The sequence below is a fragment of the Bufo bufo genome, chromosome 9, assembly GCF_905171765.1.
Source record: "Bufo bufo chromosome 9, aBufBuf1.1, whole genome shotgun sequence".
Taxonomy (NCBI): Eukaryota; Metazoa; Chordata; class Amphibia; order Anura; family Bufonidae; genus Bufo; species Bufo bufo.
In genome coordinates, this window is record NC_053397.1 from 205,490,619 (window position 1) to 205,513,740 (window position 23,122).

General features: G+C 44.9%; 2 protein-coding genes across 2 annotated transcripts in view; one reads left to right on the plus strand and one right to left on the minus strand.

The window, feature by feature from the left end:
- Positions 1-3,898: 3,898 nt before the first annotated feature.
- Positions 3,899-6,356, minus strand: CCN1 (cellular communication network factor 1). The gene is made up of 5 exons (XM_040407425.1): positions 6,071-6,356; positions 5,768-5,981; positions 5,117-5,461; positions 4,749-4,951; positions 3,899-4,639 (listed from the first exon to the last, which is right to left on the minus strand). Exons 1-5 carry the CDS (start codon positions 6,131-6,133, stop codon positions 4,340-4,342), a joined length of 1,125 nt encoding a protein of 374 aa, XP_040263359.1. The 5' UTR covers positions 6,134-6,356; the 3' UTR covers positions 3,899-4,339.
- Positions 6,357-9,502: 3,146 nt separating this feature from the next.
- Positions 9,503-23,122, plus strand: part of DDAH1 (dimethylarginine dimethylaminohydrolase 1) — a 118,610-nt gene continuing 104,990 nt past the window's right edge. The window contains exons 1-2 of the mRNA XM_040407916.1: positions 9,503-9,809; positions 16,030-16,202. Coding sequence (XP_040263850.1) covers positions 16,086-16,202 — 117 coding nt within the window. The 5' untranslated portion in view covers positions 9,503-9,809; positions 16,030-16,085. The remainder of the gene's footprint in view (positions 9,810-16,029; positions 16,203-23,122) is intronic.

Here is a 23,122-nt window from a genome sequence, read left to right on the forward strand (position 1 = left end):
TCCGTCTTCAAATGCTTTCAGTTCACTTGCGGTGTTACGGATTCGGCGGGCACCTCCGGCAAATGGAGTATACGACGGATCCGGACAACGCAAGTGTGAAAGACCTTAAAGACCATTTCCCGAACTCTGGTTCAGTTCCAAGTGGAACCTTGGATCCGAACCCAAGTTCGGGAAATGGTTTATTACAGTAGAAGTCAATTTATGACATTTTTACACAAAGTCTCGCGAGACTTCACGAAGTAATAACTTCAGCTCATCGGAGCCAATACATTCTAATGCTGTACGGAGCCTTTGTACAGTATTGAAACAAAGTTTTATTCGAATTGACTTCGGATGTTTCATCTGAAGTTGATTCGCTCATCCCTAATTATGAGGTTTGGTAGTAGCTGTTTTTGCCACAATGCAAAATATCAAACAGGCCCCTATTGGTGTCTTGTTATATGGCAGACGGGTGTTTGGACCCACAGCCTTAGATGCCACTGCTACCATCTCTGCAATCTTGGGAAGAACCTTCCATGGTAGTATTCTGTGTCTGCCCCTTGGTAGAATGTTTTAAAATGAAATTTATTAGCAAGTTATTCATTTGCCTAATCTGCCTAGGGCACCAAAATACCTCGTCTTGGCTCTGAGTATGTTCCGATTTCAACTTTACCTGGGTCCTGATGATGTAGGTACAGTTGAATGCTATGGTGAAGCAAGGAGTCTTCTTCTCCCCAGCCCCAGCTCTCCCCAGGAGCCAGTTTTCCAGCTGTACCTTACACATTGAGCCATCAGATAAATAGATATCTCATCTAGATCACCGAAAGACAAGCTCTAGTCCAACCATCACCTGAATCCAACATGGTAGCATTGTATTAATGAGTGACTTGATATTACACATGCATTAAAAAGGTTGTCCACTTGACAACCCCTTTTTTTTAATGTGAGTCCTCTCAAGATTGGCCTGGCCCACCAGATTACTGGAAAAACCATCAACAGGCCCAGACTTTGGACCTAAAGGTGCAACAGAAGACAACTTTGGAACCAGGTGCTTACCGCTATGGTCTGTTTATTTGGGGGGTTGAATTACACTACAATGTCACCATAGATGTGTTCTATGGACCATCAGAATAATTTTATCTGGTGGGCCCAGGGAACTCCATCCTAACACTGCCTCCTCCCAGAAGCTCATCACTGGGACTATTGTCCTTGGGAACCATTATAGTCAGTGGTTTCTCATTGTTTATAGAGGGTGACCTCTTCTACTAGCTGCATATGTCCTAAAACGTTGCGTTTGGAACATCAGATAAACCTCTTAAAGGGGTTTTCCCATAAAAATAAAAATAAAATTTTTTGGTAGAGGTCCAATTGCTGGAATACCTACCCATCAACCCGGACCTGTATATGTTTACTACCCAATTTTGAAAACAATGGGGTTCAAATAATCAGTTCATAAACTGCAGAACCTCTGGTTCAGCCTAGAACGCGTCCACCTCCTCTAAGTCTGTTGACATGATATCAACGCAATCCCTTTCTTGAGCTCTCATGTAGAACCTCCTTGGAATGGTGTACTATTCCATATTATCCCCAAGTATAATGATATGCAAAGCCTTGAGCTTCCATAACCCCCCCCCCCCCCCCCCTCCCTTCCTCCGTGAGATGCCAACCATCAGGAATGTAACCCCCTGCGTAGCTGGACTCTGGTTCATAATGTCTTGGCAAAAAAAAAAAAAGTCATCTCACGATAAAGGGATATTTTCTGCAGCCTGGACACCTAATTGAAAGTTCTTGAGATTCCAGACATTCCAATGTATTTACCAGCATGTTTGCCTTTAATGATGTAGTTATTCGGATTAACTGCCCTCCTCGCTTCTCGCTTCAGACCCATTTAGTGAAAGCAAGCCACCTCCTGCCGACAGGTTAATGTATTCCCTGCACATTCACCATCCGGGGGGGTCCTCGCAGGCGTGCAAAGAATGGTAAATAATATGTCAAGTCATGCTATGCACACGTGTGACCTCCTTCAACCCTTTGTATCAGGGAAATTAGACTTGATGGAGCTTTACATCGTGGCTGTAATATTTCAGATCCCCTGGTGATGTCATCACAGTATATAATTTTTAGGCTATGTATCCTACTGTAGTCATTGCCAAAATGAGGATTTAGAAAGTGATCAGAGGCAATCAGAGTCCCAGGAAAGTGATGACCCTTTACCAAGGCCTCCTGTGCCAGAAAAGTGGACCTTTTAGTTTTATAGATGATGTATTTCCCTCCATTTCTACTTTAATTTATATAGAGTCCCAGGAAAGTGGTGACCCTATACCAAGGCCTCCTGTGCCTGAAAACGAGACTTTTAGTTTTATAGATGCTGGATTTCTTCTAATTTTTACTTTACTTTACGTAGTTACGGATAGAGTCCCAGGAAAGTGGTGACCTTATACCAAGGCCTCCTGTGCCTGAAAACTAGACCTTTTCGTTTTTTAGATGCTGGATTTCCTCCAGTTTGTACTTTAGTTTACGTAGTTAAAGATAGAGTCCCCGGAAAGTGGTGACCCTATGCTGAGGCCTTATATGCCTGTAAACTTAACCTTTCAGTTTTGTGGATGCTGGATTTCCTTCAACAACTGCTTTAGTTTACATAGTTAAAGGGGGATTCCGAGTGTTTAATACTGACGAGTAGTGTTGAGCGAGCTTGTGTTTTAAGTTCGCTGTCTAAAGTTCGGGTTATCGAAGAATCGTCCGTGGTAGCGGAATCCGTAACGCGATTCTTCGATAACCCGAACTTTAGACGCCGAACTTAAAACACAAGTTCGCTCAACACTACTGATGAGCTATCCTCAGGATAGACCATCAGTATCTGATCGGGAAGGGGGGTCCTATCAGCTGTTTGAAGAGAGCTCCGTGCCCTTCTCGCAGCTCACTGAGCACCGTCCATTGGCTAGCAGCTGTGCTTGCTATTGCAGCTCAGCCGCATTCACTTGAATGGGACTGAGCTGCGTCTAGGTCATGTGGCCGATGAACGTGACGTCACTGGCCTAGGAAGAGGCCGCAGCGCTCCCCAGAGGATAGGTCATCAGTATTGGACAACCCCTTTAAAGACAGAGTCCCAGGAATGTGGTGACCCTATACCAAGGCCTCCTAGGCCTGAAAACTGGACCTTAGTGTACATACTTAATGGGGAATTCCCTCGAAAGTGGTGACCATTTGCCAAGGCCTTCTTTGCCTGAAGGATTTGCATTTTGTTTACATACTTAAAGGGACCCAAAGTCAAGGTAGATCTCCATTGATAGATCTTTAGTAACTACAAGCTGCTGATCTCTGTTATCACCCATATCAGGCTGGATAGAGGTGGACTATAGTATTCTTCAATGGGACGACTTTACAGGATGAGCAGAAAAATCCCCGCCCCCGTCATTATGTCGTCTCACTTATCTCCTATCTGCAGAAACATTCTTCTACATGTGGGTGATATGAACAGCCCCTCGTATAAGTTACTTTTCTAAATTCCTGACATTACATTTCAATAGGAAAACACATTCGCAGCTTTCTCTTCAGATTTGATTGGTAACCTCAAATTGCTATAGGTCAGCGAATGTTTTAACCTATGGAATTGCAAAGAGGTAATTAAAGGTAAATCTACTAGGACCCAGAACCCTTAACCTGTTGCATGCACAAAATTACAAAGAAAGAGGTGGAAGCAGATATAAAAAATAGGTAACAATTTTTTTTATTACTCGATTATTTCCATAAATAAATTCTTTAATTCATTGAATATAAAAATTAAAACAATTTACAATTTATTCCAGTATTACATTTGTCACCGAACGAAAAAAAAGCTACATTTTCTTTTTTTCGATAAATAAAAAAAAAAAAAAAACTAAAAAAAAAAATGAATTTGAACTTCTGCTTTGCTTAAGAATTGTCGGGTTGTGATAGCTGCCACAGAGAAACGCTTCACTGAGCGCGATTAGGAAGGAATGTAGAAACTCTCAATTGCTTTTTAACTTTTTTTTTTTTTACCCAAGTTTGGTCATTCAATAACTTTATGCAGGAACAATTCTTAGTTTTTAGTTTTTTTTTTTAAAGGACCAGAAGAATACTTTAAAGATAATTTACTAACAGAAAACAAAAACAAAAATATTATTATATTATTATTATCAATTGCTCCAAAAAAAGAAGCGACGAGTTTGCTCCAGTACTATGAAGCTCTAAAGATTTCAGTCTGTTGTAATGAAGACCAGGTGGTGATACACTTTATAAGTTCCTAGTGCCACATAGTGTCCAAAGATGGTATTGCAACATCTCCACAACAGAATATTCCCATTATTCTCGATTGTCCCTTGGTTGGTTTTTGCTCCTTTTAATCTCTGAATTTGTGGATGTCATTGAATAGTCTGTAGTAAGGGTAGGCTTCGTTGGTGTGTGGACAGTTGTAGTTGCACCTACAGGACTGGATCATCATCACGTTCTTTGTAAAGGTTTCCCCGTCTTCGCACCTAAATCGGATTTTGACAGTCCGCGTCTGTTGGGGGGTGCAGCATCTTCCGTCAACGCATGATCCACAGTATTTAGGTCTGTATTTCTTCACGCTGGAACAGCCGGCATAGCTGTATCGGACTGGAGCCTGAGATTTTTTTGTTTTTGTGCATTTCTTTCCCTTCTGGAAATGAATAGATAAGAAAAGATATTAGAGACCCATGCAAACAATGCAAAGATATGATATCAGGCAGGTGGGAAAGAGTCCAGGTCGGCAATCTAAGAGTCCTTACCTTTAACTGTGAATAGTTTGTCTGTCCACATGGCCGCAACTCGCAGATCCTGGTTTCTCGCACTAATCGACAGTCTTTGTTGTCATTGGTGACTCTCGTGGAGATGCCGGTGCCGCACGTCTTTGAGCATTGAGACCAAGACGTCGTTTGGACGATGCACTTCTGAGCCTCAAATATGTGGCCTTGTGGGTTGGAACCAAAGGCTGGAAGGAAAGGTGATGCAAAAGTTAGTACGCCCAAGGTTGGCATATGCCAGGGCCTGACTGGCTGCCCACTTCTTAATATACATGGTGGGCAGAGATACCACATGCAATATATCCATCTATATCTCTATAGATCTAGTTACTCCATAGTTTAGGAATATGTACCTGGTAGCATTTTGTGTCCTCCTTTCACGATGGGGACAAATTCGTTTTTACTGGTAAGATCTCCTTCATTATCCATTCCGAAATCTTTGCTTAAGAAATCTTCCAGGTCGTCGCCTGTGTCCCTGGCGTCGTCGCACACCCATTCCTCGCAACACTGCCCAGGCACCTTCACCAGTCTTGGATTTGGGCATCCCAGGTTAGGGAGGGAGAGTTCTTGAGGGCACAGGGGAAGACAGCCCACGGCCCCGTCGATACATGTGCACTGGTGCTTGCAGTTGGGCTGAAAGCTTTCTCCATTCTGGTAAATTCTGGAGTTGTATTCGCAAGGTCTTCCTTCAGACTTTGCTGAAAAGGAGGAAACAAAAAAACAAAAAGGTCAGAACTCCATTGCAAACTTTTGGATTTTTGAATTCCTGATCCTAAGTCACAATTAGTTTTCCTGCACATTTTGCTAAACCCAGACACTGAATTGCATTCCAGACTGCTGAAATCATGCGACTTTCTGCCAAACTATCATCAATAAAAGCATATCCATACAAGGTCTGAGATTCCCCTGAACTCCTTGACTAAAGCAACCAGTAAGAACCTGCTCGCCCTGCAGCCTCACCAGGGGGTCTTCTTAAAGGAACAAGCCAAAGAAAGTCATCTTACCTCTGCAGATGCCCTTGGTGGCTCTGGAACTGGCACCGAAGTTGCACTCCAGTCCTTTGGTGTGGTCGCAAGGTTGGCTTTTGCTACAGTCTTCGTTGAGTTGCTTGGCGCACACTTTGCAGCATCCACAACTGTCAAGAACCAAACCAACCCCTGGGGCACATTTGCGCACCTCCAGGGGACACTGGCACACAGCTGGGCAAGATGAAAATGCCTGGAAAGAAGAGACCGAGCATATTATAGCCATCCCATGTGCAGAGCATGCACGATTCACTGGAAGAATGCAACATGAGCATTACTTACCAGGTCTAGCAATCCGGCAAGGATGACCACAACCACCAGAGGGGTCATTCGTAGGGAAGGCATGGTTCCTCTAAAATTTAAGAAGTTGAGTGAAGCTTCTAAATTGTTGAGTGTAGCTCCACTGGTTGCAATGCCTTGTGCTTTTCTGGTCCCAGTAACCTTGCTGTGACAAGTTCGGTCTGTGCTCTGCTGGTCCCAGTGCTGTGATCTCGGTGGCAGTACTGGTTTCTGTGCCTCAGTACTGTGCTTAGCTTGTTGCCTCTGCTCTCTGAGCTGCTCCAGGCTCTGTGTCTCTTAAATAGGAGACAGCCCGTGACGTCACCACCGCTTCCAGAGCTTCACATTCAAAAAAACATCCCAGGAATGCGGCTGGGCTCAAACTCTGGCCAAGACCCTCCCCGTCTAATGGAGCCTGGCTGAGTCTCCCAAGGAGGGAGAGGAGAGAAGGGGGGAGAGCAGCCTGAGACACAGGAAAGGCTCCTAGTCTGGCATCAGGAGGAGAGAATTAGGAATGGGACCTAATCATACAGTGCTGTTAAAATACACAGCGGCATCAGGCAGAGGAAATGAGGGATCAATATCCTATAGGGCGCCTCTTAAAAACCCAAATCCCCCCTGTCTCTTTTTCACGCCGTCTCTTTCCATGCAGACATATTATTTGTATGCATAATATCCTCCCTTGGCTTCCAAGTCCATTTGGCTTCTACATTTATGACACTGTTCACCTTGTATAGTTTTATGTGTTTAGTGCTTTGGAATGTTTTCCTTGTGTGTTTTATGTCATATTGTTCCATAAAGTCTGCGCCGATTTAAAGGCGCCTGTGTTAGCACACCAAAAATATTTTCTCCTACCAAAAGTACGATTTTACTGGGGTGCGGGGGGAAGTGGTAAGGAGAAGACCTGGCATAGGGTGTCGCGAGTCATTAAATATGCCCTTAAAGGGGTATTCCCATCTCAGAGATTGATGGCCTCTATCACTAGGTTATGTCATCAATGCCAGGTAGGTGTGGGTCCAATGTCTGGGATTTTCTTCTATCTCCATTCACCGCTGGTGAGAGTCCATCTATGGCTCTGGTATAGGAATATTTAAAGGGGTTGGCCCATCGGAGACATTGGGCTGCATATCAATGTCAGAACGGGACCTCCGAAGTGAACGGAGAGTGCGGCCGCCCGCCATTCATTACTGGCTCAGCTATTTCCGTTGGTCCCATAGCAGTGAATGGAGAGATGGCCACGCTTGAGCAGAGCGCCCCCCATTCACCAAGTGCTCTCACCCAACTATTTTCAGAGCTCCCATAGAAATAAAAGCAGAGCTCACTGCGCAAGCGCAGCCACCTCTCCGTTCACTGCTATGGGACTGACGGAAATAGCTGAGCCAGTGATGAATGGCGGGCGGCCGCGCTCTCCGTTCACTTCGGAGGTCCCGTTCTGACATTGATGGCATTTCCTAGCGATATGCAGTCAATATCTCAGATGGGCCAACCCCTTTAAATATTCCTATACCAGAGCCATAGATGGACTTCCACCTGTTCATTCAGCCCTAATATTGGGGACCATGACTGGTGTAAATATAAGGGGAGAGGGGTAGTTTTTTAGGGGGGCGAGGGGGGGCTTAGCGACCTAAATTTGGCCAGGCTGGAGCATCCCTAAAGGGGTACTCTGGAATTTGTGAATGTTATATTCAGGGATGACCAGATTTGCATAAGTTGAGGATGGGGGCAATTATCAGGTACGATCGTTCTTTCCCGATAATTGTTCTATGTAGAGGTGCAGCTGACAAGTAAACGCTTGCTCATCAGGTGTTCGCATCTTCTTGTAAATATGAATCTGTTTGGGGATGAATGATCGTAATAACAGTCGTTCATCTCAATGTAACTGCAGCTAATTAACCAGCAATGATCGGTTCGTTACCGATCACTGCCCCATGTAGAAGGACCCTTAGACTGCTTGGGCCCAGTGGCATACTGTACAGACATTGATGTAAGGATCGCCACCACCTACACATTTTTCCACAATGTACTCCATCGCTCTCCAGTATGGCTACTAGATGGGGGTACTCTTCTATTATTCATCCAGGAAATTAATTAATAAGCTGGGTGTTACCGTTGATCTTGTTGAAGGGGTACTGTCATCACTGACTGGATAGTATCAGACTGTGCAGGGAGACACCTCCAACTGGTAACACCCAGATGTCCATTAATGAGTGGGAATAACAGAGGAACAGCACAACACATAGTTATGGGAAAATATGCCCCAGAATTGTTAATACAGGGGAATTGCAAGTAGTTACTATAACAGACATGTCAGGAGAGATGACAGATTCTTTTTAACCCAGAATTCCCTGATTGACAAAGCAAGCAACAAGCAAAGGGGACCCATTTTTGGTTCCCATTTTCCTGTGCTTGCTCCTCAGCTTTTTGGTAGGTTTATTAACCTCCGATGTGAGGCTGGACATACACTTGAAATATCGGTTGGCCAGACACTCATTTAACTGAAAGCTATCATTTCCAGCCCCCCAATAAACATGCATGCTCAACCTCTTATCTCCCTTGAGTACGAAAGGATTGAGCATGCTGAAATGCAACTGTCCAATCCTTTTTTCCCCCCCTCAACGTCTGCATTAGATGGTTGGCCGGTCCAGCTGAAATGTGCATGGCCGCCTTAAAGGGTCAGTGACTTTTCCCGCTCCCGTTATGCTCCAAACCCTAGACCGCGGATGCGTCGCCTCTGATCCATGCAGCACATATGTAGCTGTTCATAGCTCGGGGTGCCACACTTCGTGGACAAGCTGCGGCAAGGCCTAGCTCAAAAACGTAAAATGCCCCTGGTTCTAGGTGGCCACCATCAAAGGAAGGAGACATAGAAAACGACTGGAAACGAATCACTCGGATTGCTGGGCACGCCGGACTTTGTGGTTTCCAAAGACGATTCATTAGAGCAGGCAATTATGTAGATCTGCTATCTGGTAGGCTTGGGTGCGAGCGCAGGGCATCGTAGGCCGCCTCTCTCCAACCAAACTGTGTGTTTTTTTGCAAATATGCCAGTGTTTTCCTCCTGGGTTCGCAGCGTTCAGGGGGTACAATGGGTTTCTCAGTCTGCTAGGGGAAGAGGTATTTGTGCAGCAGCCTGGAGAGGTCGTAAGCATTTCCAGATGTGGAATCACATCCAGACGTAACAATATTTCCATATTTGGAAGAGCTGGACTTCTGCGTTTTTCACATTTTTCTGCCCCTGTTATCCAACCACAAGACATTCTTGACAGTTTTAGATGCTGTTAAATATAGACTCGCCTGGTGTTCCAGGCTCAGGAAATTCACTGGAATTCCTCATTATTCACGCAATGTGTCTATCATGATAGGCTCCAAAATAGACTTTACAACAATCTGACTGTCCTCCATGGGGCTGCGCAAATCTGCAAAAAAAAAAAAAAGGCACAGGGATCCAGACTCCTTCCCCACAGCACGAAAATAAGTCACATACCAGAGATATCTACCGCCATCAGATTACTCTCAATTTGGGTTTCATCACCGAGTCAGCGTAGTAGACAGGATTGTTTCCTAGCCAGCGACACGCTAACCAAATCCTCCACCCAGAACCCACTCGCAGAGAGCTGCACTCCCTCATTAACCTGTAGCCGGGGAAGGAGATCAGAGTGATGGGCACATCAAGTCTAGCAGGGTCTAGTGACCTGTGCGAGCGACAAGAGCCTGCTTCTGGAGCCTGGCATTTGGAGGAAGGGTAAGTCTCCCTCACTTCCTCTTTGATGATTTCCTACCCACTATACTTACCCCACGCGCACTGTATTTTTAAGGCTTGCACTCAATGCTTTTAATATTTTCATTGTGTTGGTTTTCTTTTATGCTGAAGATTGGCTTTATACTCCATACCTCGAGATAGATACTCCTAATACCATGTTATGAGCCTCTTAATATTACATTTTCAGCAAACAGTCTCCTAACCATCAACCTTCTGTAACGGTCTCCTGACCATCCACCTTCTGTTACGGTCTCCTGACCATACACCTTCTGTTACGGTCTCCTGACCATACACCTTTTGTACCAGTCTCCTAATCATACACTTTCTGTAACGGTCTCCTAACCATACACTTTCTGCAGCATTCTCCTAAACATACACCTTTTGTAGCAGTCACCTTACCATACACCTTCTACAGTATTCTCCTAACCATACACCTTTTGTACCAGTCTCCTAACCATACATCTTCTGTACCAGTCTCCTGACCATATACCTCCTGTACCAGTCTCCTAACCATACACCTTATGTATCAGTCTCCTGACTATGCACCTTCAGTATCAGTCTCCTGACTATGCACCTTCAGTACCAGTCTCCTGACTATGCACCTTCAGTACCAGTCTCCTGACTATGCACCTTCAGTACCAGTCTCCTGACTATGCACCTTCAGTACCAGTCTCCTGACTATGCACCTTCAGTACCAGTCTCCTGACCATACACATTCTGTACCAGTCTCCTAACCATACACCTTATGTACCAGTCTCCTAACCATACACCTTGTGCGGCAGTTTCCTAGCCATACTTTTTCTGCAGCAGTGTCAAAACCATACACCTTCTACTGCAGTCTGCTAACCATACACCTTCTGCAACAGACTCCTAACCATACACCTTCTGTACCAATCTCCTAACCATACACCTTCTACTGCAGTCTGCTAACCATACACCTTCTGCAGCAGACTCCTAACCATACACCTTCTGTACCAATCTCCTAACCTTTTATCTAGCCTTTTAACTTATGATAGCAGTCTCTAAACCTTGCACCTTCTGCAGACAGTCCCACCTTATGCTAGAAGATGCCACATACACCTGAAGCTCCTAGTCTTACATCTTCTGGTAGAAGCCTCCTAAACCTTAAACCATAGTCAAGCAAACCCTTAACTCCTCACCTTTTGCTAGAAGATGTCTCTTACACTTTAAGTTACTAATTTTACATCTTGCACCTCATGCTAGAAGTCTCCCAACCTGACACCTTTTGCTGGCGGTCTCAGTCCAGCAATTATGCTCTATCCTCCCACCATGCCAGCTGTATCTCACCCCAGGCCCGGACTGGCCCACCGGGGAGCCGAGGAAATCTTCGGTGGGCCCCTGCCTAGTTATAGTCTACATATTAATCAGCAGCGGCAGGCAGCCCCAGCTTTCTGCTGGCAAGCGCCGCTGCCTGCCTCTTCAATACCAAGAGCAGAGCTACACAGACATACAGAAGGTGGCGAGATGATCTTGATCATCTCGCCACTTAACTTGCCCTGCAGTGATGCTGTGGCGCTGCCATCTTTCAGTGGGCGGCAGGACCCGCCTCTTGATACATGTGGTGCGGTGCCTGCGCTGCAAGCACGCTGCGTCCTCACAGAGCCCTGCCGCCCACCCATATTCTAGAGTCTGCAGAGCGCGGCGGTGGGCTTTTACTGTGCTCCTGGGTGTGCAGGCGTGCTGGTGGTGTTGCTGTGTCCTCCATGAAACAGAAGCTGCTTCTGACTCAGTGGTGGACATCATAGGCTGCCGCTAGTCCCCCGAGACAGTATAAAATATAGGTAAATCTGTAGTTTAATAAAAATATAATTTCACATTTTACTGCATTCCTCTCTGGAAATTACAACTCCTAGCATGCCATGTGAGATGCAAAACTTGGACCTGCTGGGAGTTGTAGTTTTCCTACAACATGCTGTAATTTTATATCACAATTATGATTGCATACTACAAAAATTTGAATAAACACTGCTAAAAAAGTCATACACACTACATACGGTATCAATATAGTACAGATGGGCCCCTCAAAAAAGTCCTCACACATCTCCTTAGACGTGAATGTAAAAAAATACTGTATTTTTAGTTTAATTTTGTGCTGTAGTTTTTTTTTTTTTTTTTTTGTATTAACCTGTTGGATACCTAGGTTTCAAGTAAAAAAAACGCAGCTTTCCCATAATAAAGTCATATAAAATTCTAAATAACAGAAAAATAATAAAAACAGACATACAGTATATTAGGTATCGCTGCGTCTGTAACGACCTGCTCTATAAAAATATGACACGATCTATCCCCTCAGGTGAATGCCAAAAAAAAACTAAATAAAAACAGTGCCAAAACAAAGTCTAATGCAAAGCAATCTAAAAATCGTATGTACTCCGAAATGGTACCAATCAAACTGTCACCTCATCCTGCAAAAAAACAAGCTCCTGCATAAGACAATCGCCCAAATTTTTTTTTTAAATATGGCTTTCAGAAAATGGTAACACAAAAAGATATTTTTCACTGTGTAAAACTTAACGGGATTGTCTTATCTCAGACAATGGGGGCATATGGCTCGTCTTATAGATGTGGGTCCCACCTATATCAGTAACAGAGCCGCCAAAGCTAGTGGCTGGAGGACTCTGGTCCGGCCACCACTAAGCGGTCAAGCGGTCTCCCCATAGAAGTGAATGAGAGCGCACTGCTCATGACCGGCCACCGCTCCCATTCACTTCTATGGGCCCGACGGAAATAGCGGCCCCCTGGAAAATAAATGGAGGGCGGCTGCGTATGCGCAGCGCGCCCTCCACCACTTTCAGGGCTCCAGAGGTGGGACCCGCCCCTATAAGACAATGGGGGCATATCCTAGCAATAGGAGATGAGACAACCCCTTTAATAGAAATTAAAAAAAATGGACATATTAGGTATCGCTGCGTCTTTAACGACCTGCTCTATAAAAATATGACATGACCTATCCCCTCAGGTGACTGCCATAAAAAATAAAAAACTGCCATTTTTTGGTCCCCTTGCCCCCAAAAAGTGTAATATTAAGCAATCAAAAAAATCATATGCACCCAAAAAATGCAACAATAAATATGTCAACTCTTCCTGCAAAAAAAGCAACCCCTACACAAGATCAGTGGCAGAAAAATAAAAAATATATGGCTTTCAGAAATTGAAACACAATAAAAAAAAAATGCTTTTTTACGTAAAAAAATAAAAATAGACATATTGTCACAGTGTAGTTCACTGTGACACGGGTTGCTTTAGTAGCTCTTGGGCGTACTGGCTGCGGAGGATGCCGTGTAGGCTGATTACCTGATGAACGAACGAAACGCTCATTCATCGGGTACCGTAATTCGATCGTTTGTGCGCACATAAAAATAATCATTTACTGGAAGTAGATTGTGCTGTGTAATCACGGTCTGCTGCCGGCAAACAACTAGTCAGTATGGGGAAGAACATTGACAGTAGTGATCACTGCTCCCCATACAATGGAGATCACTGCCTGTAAATACAGCGTTCTCCTCCATTAAAGAGCAGGCAATTATCGGGAAGGAACGCTTGCTTCCCAACAATCTCCTGCTCTGTCGCCCTGTGTAAAGGGACCTTAACAGATTAGGTTATCAACTACAATGAGCTGCTTAAAGAGGCCCTTTCACCGCTCCTGACATGTCTGTTTTAATAGCTTCATGCATTCCCCATGTAATAACCATTCCAGAGCATCTATTCTTATGTCTCTATGTCCTGCCATTCCTTTATTTCTACTAGAAGTTATGAATGAATTGCTAGCAGTCTGCAGTAAGGGTACAGAGGGAAGGTAACCAGTTGGGGGGGTGTACCTGCACAGTCTGAAAATGACAGCACTGATTGGATAGTCTGTGCAGGTACACGCCCCCAACTCAGGGCCGATCCTACACGGGGTGCAGTGGGTGCCCCGCACCCCAGCGCTGTCACCCGAAAGGCGCCGAGCGAGCCGCCGGGACTTTATTTTTTTTGACTTTTTTTTTTTTTAAGCCGAGCCGCCGATTCGCCGAGGAATCTGACGACCAGTGTTCCCTCTAAGCTGCGCGGGTGGGCGGCCGCGCAGCAATTATTGTGGCCCCGCCCCGCTCACAATTTTATAATGCCCGCTCACTCAGCTGTGCCGGCCCCCAGCTGATTCCCCCGCTGTTTTGCAGGCTGACGCCGCCCGCCGCACGGTCAGTTCATTTACAATACCTGGCTGTGGGCTGCCGGTGGGCGGTGGCTAGTATTCAAATAGGGGGGCGGAGTTTTGGACCCGCCGGAGGCAGAGAGGGAGTGCGTGCTGTGCGGCGCAGGCTGAGGTCACGTCACGTCACGTTACATCTGATCTGAGTACCCTGCGCGCCTGGCCGCCTGCTAGCTGGTGAGGTGAGGGCATATAAAAAAAGAAGTATGTACCCCCCCCCCCCCTGTCCCACAGTGCTACGAATCCTCTGCTGTCCCCTGTATTACCCTGATACCCATCAGTTATATAATATATCTGAGGGGTATCAGGGTAAATTATACAGGGGGTAATATAACTAGGGGTATCAGGGTACATGAGGGGTAATATAACTGAGGAGGAGGGCTAGGCTACTATCAGACATTATACAGGGGTAATATAACTTATATTACCCCTCACCCCTGTATTATGTCCCTGATAGCCCTCCTCACTTATATTACCCCTGTATAATGTACCCTGATAGATACCCCTTAGTTATATTACCCCTGTATAATGTACCCTGATACCCCTCAGTTATATAATATAACTGAGGGGTATCAGGTTAAAATATACAGGGCGGGGTAATATAACTAAGGGGTATCAGGGGACATTATTATACAGGGGTAATATAACTAAGGGGTATCAGGGGACATTATTATACAGGGGTAATATAACTTATATTACCCCTGTATAGTGTACCCTGATACCCCTTAGTTATATTACCCCCTGTATAATTTACCTGATACCCCTCAGTTATATTACCCCTGTATAATGTCCCCCATAACAATGTGTCATCCACAGATCCCCCAAATTATTTTAAAAACCTGCTGTTTCTCTAGATGACCTTATGTTTATGGTAGTGGTAATAGAGTCTCAATGGTCTATAAAAGCAGCTACACTATTTTTACAGACCTTTGAGACTCTATTAACACTACTATTAACTATTAACATAAGGTCATCTAGACTAGAAAAAGCAGGTTTTTAAAATTCTTATTTTTCCCATTTAGGTGTTAGAGCAATCTAATGAAAGTTATGTTTTAACACCTAAAGAGAAAGAAAAAATAAATAAAAACCTACGGTTTCTCTAGATGACCTTATGTTGATAGTAGTGTTAATAGAGTTTCAATGCTTTGTAAAAATAGTGTAGCTGCTTTTATAGACCCTTGAGACTCTATTATCACTACTATCAGCATAATGTCATCTAGAGAAACAGCAGCTTTTTTTAATTATTTTTTCCTTTAGGTATTAGAGCAATCAAATGAAAGTTATGTTTTAACATAAGGGTCAGAAACTGGGTTTTGACTAAGTTATTGTCAAAGCAAATTGGTGGGGCTGAAGTTGGGGGCTGAAGTTGTTGCCATAGAAACATTGTAAAGGGGAGGAGTTAGTAAGATAACCACGCCCATGTGGGGGCGCCAGAAATATTTCTGCACCCAGGCGCCTGTGACCCTAGGATCGGCCCTGCCCCAACTGGTTACCTTCCCTCTGTACCCTTACTGCAGACTGCTAGCAATTCATTCATAACTTCTAGTAGAAATAATAAAGGAATGGCACAACATAGAGCCATAAGAATAGATGCTCTGGAATCCTTATTACATGGAGAATGCATGAAGCTATTAAAACAGACATGTCAGGAGCGGTGAGAGGGCCTCTTTAATGAGAAACAATTTGATATAGAGCAGTGTACAATACAGTTCTGTTCTGCACACTGTATTGTGTGCTAAAACGGCAAATATTCATGTGTGTGAGCCCGAAAAATGAACAAGTAATATTTCTTTTTGGTAGCTGTAGGGTGGGCCCCTAGAATGATTTCCACTGGTGGGCCCTAGGCACCACAGCCCGGCACTGTCTCGCCAAGACTTCTAACTCATAGCTGGAGCAGTCTTAAGCAACCGGAGTGCACTCCAGCCTCTCTGTCTATTGTTCTGACAGTCTCGTAGACTGATCCATTATAACGACGCTCTCTTTAACTGACAGGTAAACTAACACTGAGGATCTCTGCAGAATCTGCTTAAGGCAACGTAGCTTCTGGAATGGAAAGAGAACTTGACCTTTCTTATTTTGTGAGGAATTCAGCGAAATCTCAGACATCTAGGTGTGAAAGAATGTGGGAGTCACTGGATGCCCTGAGGTGGCCCTCAAGTCTTCAGGTAAGTGCACGGTGGAATATGTATGTGTGGATGTATGTAGACCGTGCACATGTGTGGGCCGAGCGGATGTGCATTTTATCGCACACTAGGGAAATTGTATTTTTAGGTTCTCAGCTGGAGATTGAGGTTAAGGGGGATTCCGCCCCCACCTTTCACATTTCCTCTTGTATGTTAATTTCATATGGGGGGGGGAGGGGGGGAGGGGGGTTTCCCTGGCAAGTTTTTAACTCCTTTTTTGCCAGACAGGAATCTGTCCTAGTCATGCTATGCGACCACAGCACGTTACAGGCCAGGTATCAGAGCTTGGCAATGAGCCTGTAACTGTGTGACTGGGACACTGGAAGCAGACAGGTTGAATGACAGCAAGCAGAGGTCTTGAAATTGATACAGAAAGTATATTGGAACATTGCGTAACGTTTCACTAGGCAAAGAATATAATTTATTTCTTGAAACTGGAAGACCCCTTTATGTATCATTTATGTAGAAGGATAGCAATCAGTGATTTGTGTCTGACCGTGGTGGGACATCGGATCTTCTACTGGATCACGTCCAATCCGTAGATCAGTGAGGTACAATTCCACAAGATGCTCCAATGGATCAGATATGTCACATTGGGAAATGTTTCTGACGGATCCCCCAATTGTGATCATAGGCTACATGCTTAAAGTGGTTTTCTGGTTTGCATCAACATCCTCTAAGACAGGGAAGCTCAACCTGCGGCCCTCCTGCGGTTGTAAAACTACAACTCCCACCATGCCCTTCTGTCCGGGAACGATGGGAGTTGTAGTTTTGCAACAGCTGGAGGGCCGCAGGTTGAGCATGCCTGCTTTAAGATCATTTATGGAGGTTGTGTAATTTTGTGATGTATTTCTTAAATCCTTTATCGCTCCTATCTTTCGTTCTGGGTTGTGGTCACATGACCATGTCCATGCAGTTCCTTTCTATTTCATATGATGTTATGTCCATGGGCGGGGTGCAGCCACAGAGGCGTGTCTATGTACTTAGGTGGGTGGGAGGAGTTATAAACTAGCTGGGAGTTTTTTAGGGGAGGGGCTGGAGCTGTGGAAGAGGAAGGAGAAGTGCATCAAGGGTTTGGTTGGACATGGGAACAGGAAGTGCAGAGACGGGTACAGGAAGTGCTACATACAGGATGGAAACAAACCAGGGTGATGGGTTTATATGGTAGAAATGGGTCAGGAGGGTCCAAAGTGAGAAAGCAGGGGGAAGATGTAAGACGTACATGAACATCTCTGCTAAAAACCATAGTAATCCTGAAAAAAACTTTTTTGTTGACCAAATATTTTGAGCCGTATGGGTTGGTATAAATTTTTTACTGTATTGAAAAGTGTCGTCCGATATTAAGGATATGGATCCCCCCACCACAAAATAAATAAATATTCTCATGAAGATAGACGCCGTTCATATGCCCTGATAGTGTATGGACCTCACAGAACCAGAACGCAGAGCTGCTATGTATTACGGCTATTCATCTGAATGGGCACTATGTAATTCTATCGTGGTTTCCATTATAATCGGGTGTTTGCCGGGAGGCCAGGAGCGGACCTTGGGGCATCCAGCTGATAACCCTTAGGCCCCTTGCAGACAAGCGTGTGCAGATTAGGTACGGATGCGTTGTGAATGCGTTCAGTGAAAAATGCGCGATTTCGCAAACAAAGTCAGTCAGTTTTGTCTGCGATCACGTTCAGTTGTTCAGTTTTTATCGCGCGGGTGCAATGCGATTTAATGCGTTTTTCACGCGCGTGATAAAAAACTGAAGGTTTACAAACAACATCTCTTAGCAACCATCCGTGAAAAACGCATCGCATCCGCACTTGCTTGCGGATGCGATGCGATTTTCACACAGCTCCATTCACTTCTATGGGGCCAGCGTTGCATGAAAATCGCAGAATATAGAACATGCTGCAACGCAAAAGTGATGCGTGAAAACCAACGCACATGTACACAGCCCCATTGAAATGAATGGGTCGGGATTCCGTGCGGGCGCAATGCGTTCGCATCACGCATTGCACCCGCGCGGAATACTCGCTCGTGTGAAAGGGGCCTCATAAAGAGGACCTGTCACCTATCCCGACATGTCTATTATAAACACTGATTACATCCCCAGGTAGTAACAGTACTGAAACATCTAATGGCATTCCTCTAGTATTCCTACTAGAAGTTTATGAATGAACTGCCGGCAGCCCGCAATGTCTGACACTGGCAGGCCTGATTGGATAGTGTCAGACTGTGCAGGGGCACCCCCTCAACTGGTAACACCCAGCTGGACCTTTATTGGAGACTGCTGGCAATTTTTTTTGTAAAATTATAAGAGGAATAACAAGGGAATGGTACAAGATAGAGTCTTAGGAATAGAATTGTTATTACAATGGGGATTGCAAGTAGTTATTAAAACAGACATGTCAGGAGAGGAGACCGTCAGAGACAGCCCGACCTCCGAGCTTGGCTCTTCTTAGTTGTATCTGTTCCTAGAAAAGCTGAGTGACAACCAATATGGCTTCCTGTATATCGGTTGTCACGCAGCTGTCACCTGAATAACTAGACACATCCCCCTATATCTCTGCATAACTAGGCAGACTTGCAGGAAAACTCAGTGACAACCCCTGTGATGATGTAAGGGCAGACATATTGGTTGACACCCAGCTTTCCCAGAAACTGAAATGGGAAAGCTTGGAAAGGACATGTTCTTTTTTTTTTTTTTTTTTTTTGAACGGACTTGCGGACATTCGGATACGGAATGCACACCGAGTCATTACCGTTTTTCATGCGGCCCTATTGAATTGAATGGTTCCGCATACGAGCCGCACAAAAAAACAAAAAACGGAACGGACTCGAACAAAAAATACGTTCATGTTTATGAGCCCTTATTTTGGCTGAAAATTCCATATTTTGCCCTTTTTTGTGCGCACATATCCTTTCTGTTCTGTTGGTGGACGGACTTCTAAAGATAAGCAAAATGAACATTAGGGGTTAACGATTGCAGTTCTGATGGTCAGACCATCAGAGGGACATTCCATCCATGACATCACCTCCCACCGATCCAGCAATGATCCATATTTGGTAGGACCCTGGTGTGCGTCATTGCTGGTTCTCCAGAGGGAGGTCAGCATCGCTCGTAGCATACCTCATGTCTTATGTAGTGGAATCCCTCCAAGGCTGCGGGACGAGGGGGAGGAGGGGGGGAGGCGGGCGGCTTGTGCTTTCTTTTCTTGTGTTTACCTCATTGCAGAATGGTAATGAGGTGGAAATAATGACATCATTCATTTTTCCATTTCAAGTAAAAAAAAAAAAAATCATTTCGGATGGTTTCAGCATGTTCCAGAGGACGTGAAATGATTTATCACATTTAGCATTGTGATTGCCTGCGTATACAATCGACCCCCTTCGTGTGCATAAAAAAAAAAAAAAAGGCCTCCATACATCTCATGCTTTGCTATACGGAAAGGAATGTGTTTAATCAAAACTGGGCCCTATTGGGTCCAGACTTCTACCCTATGAACACGGACAGAGGTGACGCCTCCCGCTGAGCCAGAAGCTGTCTGTCCCGTGGACTCAGATTATGTCATGGTGATCGTGTCGAGCCATGGGTGTTCTCAAAGAAATGAGACTTTGAGGTCATGATGGCAAATATGTGGTTGGAACTCATTGTAAAGGGTCCGCTCCCTCATTTGTTCCATGTACTTTATGTTCTTTTTTAATTTCCTTCTGGTTGTTTCTTTTTTGTTTACTCTCCCAGTGACCGCAGTCTGTCCGCTCCTAAAACATTGTGAGGTTTCCAAATATTACAGGTTCATCGGTTGACTAAGATGGTGGAGATTCTTGGGCAAAGCAAAAAAAGTTTTCTGGAGGCCCCATCCTGCCTCTTGAACCTGGACTCCACAAGACTCCTCGTTGCAGCAGAGGTGGCCACACTTGCATGTGGCCTTCTCATATGAAGTATATGAGAGGTACCTGAGTGCCTCTCCACCAATTTTCGGCTGGATAGAATCAACAAATGACCATCAGGGACAGTGGGTGGTGGAGGCAACTAAGCTTGTGACAACCCCCATTCTTCTTCGGTTGACCAGGATGGTTTCCAATTATCACAGGTTCTTCGGTTGACCAGGATGGTGGAGATCCTTGGGCAAAGCAAAAAAAGTTTTCTGGAGGCCCCATCCTGCCTCTTGAACCTGGACTCCACAAGAGGTTTCCAATTATTACAGGTTCTTCGGTTGACCAGGATGGTGGAGATCCTTGGGCAAAGCAAAAAAAGTTTTCTGGAGGCCCCATCCTGCCTCTTGAACCTGGACTCCACAAGACTCCTCGTTGCAGCAGAGGTGGCCACACTTGCATGTGGCCTTCTCATATGAAGTATATGAGAGGTACCTGAGTGCCTCTCCACCAATTTTCGGCTGGATAGAATCAACAAATGACCATCAGGGACAGTGGGTGGTAGAGGCAACTAAGCTTGTGACAACCCCCATTCTTCTTCGGTTGACCAGGATGGTGGAGATCCTTGGGCAAAGCAAAAAAAAGTTTTCTGGAGGCCCCATCCTGCCTCTTGAACCTGGACTCCACAAGACTCCCTGTTGCAGCAGAGGTGACCACACTTGCATGTGGCCTTCTCATATGAAGTGCCTCTCCACCAATTTTTGGCTGGATAGAATCACCGAATGACCATCAGGGACAGTGGGTGGTGGATGCAACTAAGCTTGTGACAACCCCCATTCTTCTCTTCCCGTTTGATAATCCACCCCTGCCTGGGGACAAGGTGATTTATAAAGGGGTATTCCACAGGATATGCCATAAATGTCCAATACTTTTGGAACCCACCTCAAGAACCAGGCCCTCCTTACTCTGCCATGAATGCATAGCTCTATAGAAGTCACTCCATTCTCGAGATCTACACCAATAAATTACAACTGATACTGAACCTTTTCCCACAAAAACCTCTCTCCGTCTGAAGACAGGCATTTCGTGCACCCAAATCTTAAAAAATATAAATTATAACCTTTCTTTCCTTGGATCTTTAGAAGACGATCCAAGGTCCGTTGCCCAGTGATTTCACTGGGTGCAGTTTTAGGAATATTGGCTTTGGCTACAAAATGGCTGCCTCTATGCGTCAGGGACACGTTAAATATAGATGGCATTTACATCATAAGAGCCGTCCTGTTGAGGCTTCATCCTGTCTGAAAGATTATCGCTTCTTTCCAGGGACAGTCCCACGTTTGCCACTGTAAATATTTTTTGTCCCTGGAAATGACCTTATTTTTCCTATATTGACCAATGGCACCGAATCCTCACATCCTGAACGCTGGAAGGAATCCTCGCTAAATCGTCCTTTCTTCCACTGATTTTAGTGAATAATAAAAACTCTTGTGTACTTAGCGGGCGCAACCTCCTGAGCTACTGAACTGACCATAACATTTTAGATTAAAAAAGATTTCCACTTATACTTCTAATGTAGGTTTCCTAGTAAGGCCTCATGCACACGACTCCATATTTTTCCGCATCCCACACATTCATTTCAATGGGGACGCAAAAAATGCGGACAACACATTCCACATCCATAAGTCTACGTGTCTGTCCCACAAAAAAAATTGATCATGTAAACGGACAAGAATAGACGGGGCCTGCAGAAATTGCGGTATGCACACGGCCGGCGGACTGCAGAATACATACAGTCGTGTGCACGAGGCCTTACACTGTAACCCTTGTGTTTTTCCTATCAGTCAGTTCTGCTAAACTCTTCGTCTTCTGGGTCCAGGAAAGAACTAAGGCTACGTTCACACTTGTGTTGCTGTTTTCTGGTATTGAGATCCGTTTGGTCCCCATGCATTCTGAATGGAAAGAGATCCGTTCAGGATGCATCAGGATGTCTTCCGTTCCGGCAGAATTCCGCTTTGTAACCTGCAAGCTGCGGTTTTGTGTCCGGTCATAAAAATGGGGGGAAAAAAACAATGTAAGTCAATGGTGACAGATCCATTTTTTTTGGCAGCCTAAAAAAAACGTATCATCACCCATTGACTTTCAATGTATTTAGTGCCGGATTCGTTTTTTTTCCATTTTGTTTCACACATTTTAACGGAACGGATGCATCCTGATGTGCAAAATTAAAACGGATCCGTTTAATTGCGGTATTGAGATTCTCTGCCGGATCTCAATACCGGAATTAAAAACGCAAGTGTGAAAGTAGCCTAAGTTGCAGAAGGCATTTAGTCATAGAGTCACCCAGGCTTCACAGAGACGCACAGTCCTCGTTCCCCTCTTGATTTTTCTTAAAAACAGAAAAAACACTCTTTAACACTCGCGTTTGGTGCGGATCCGTCATGGATCTGCACAGACGGATCCGTTCAGATAATACAAACGTCTGCATCCGTTCAGAACGGATTCCATTTGTATTATCTTTAACATGGCCAAGACGGATCCTTCATGAACACCATTGAAAGTCAATGGAGGACGGATCCGTTTTCTATTGTGCCAGATTGTGTCATAGAAAACGGATCCGTCCCCATTGACTTACATTGCGCGTCAGGACGGATCCGTTTGGCTCAATTTCGTCAGACGGACACCAAAACGTTTTGTTGTCCGCCTCCAAAGCGGAATGGAGACGGAACGGAGGCAAACTGATGCATTCTGAGCGGATCCTTTTCCATTCAGAATGCAAACTGATCCGTTTTGGACCGCTTGTGAGAGCCCTGAACGGATCTCACAAACGGAAAGCCAAAACGCCAGTGTGAAAGTAGCCTTAAGAAGTTTTCTGAAACCCTAGTGGGCCTTGAAAAACGCATTTTCTGTGATGGGGATAGGATGACATTGCGCCCCTTAGGCATGCCGAGATTGCAGTCGGTAAACGTCACCCTGGCCATATTACTATGAGGACTCGTAAACTACCTACCGGTGGCAGGTTAGTAGTTGACCAC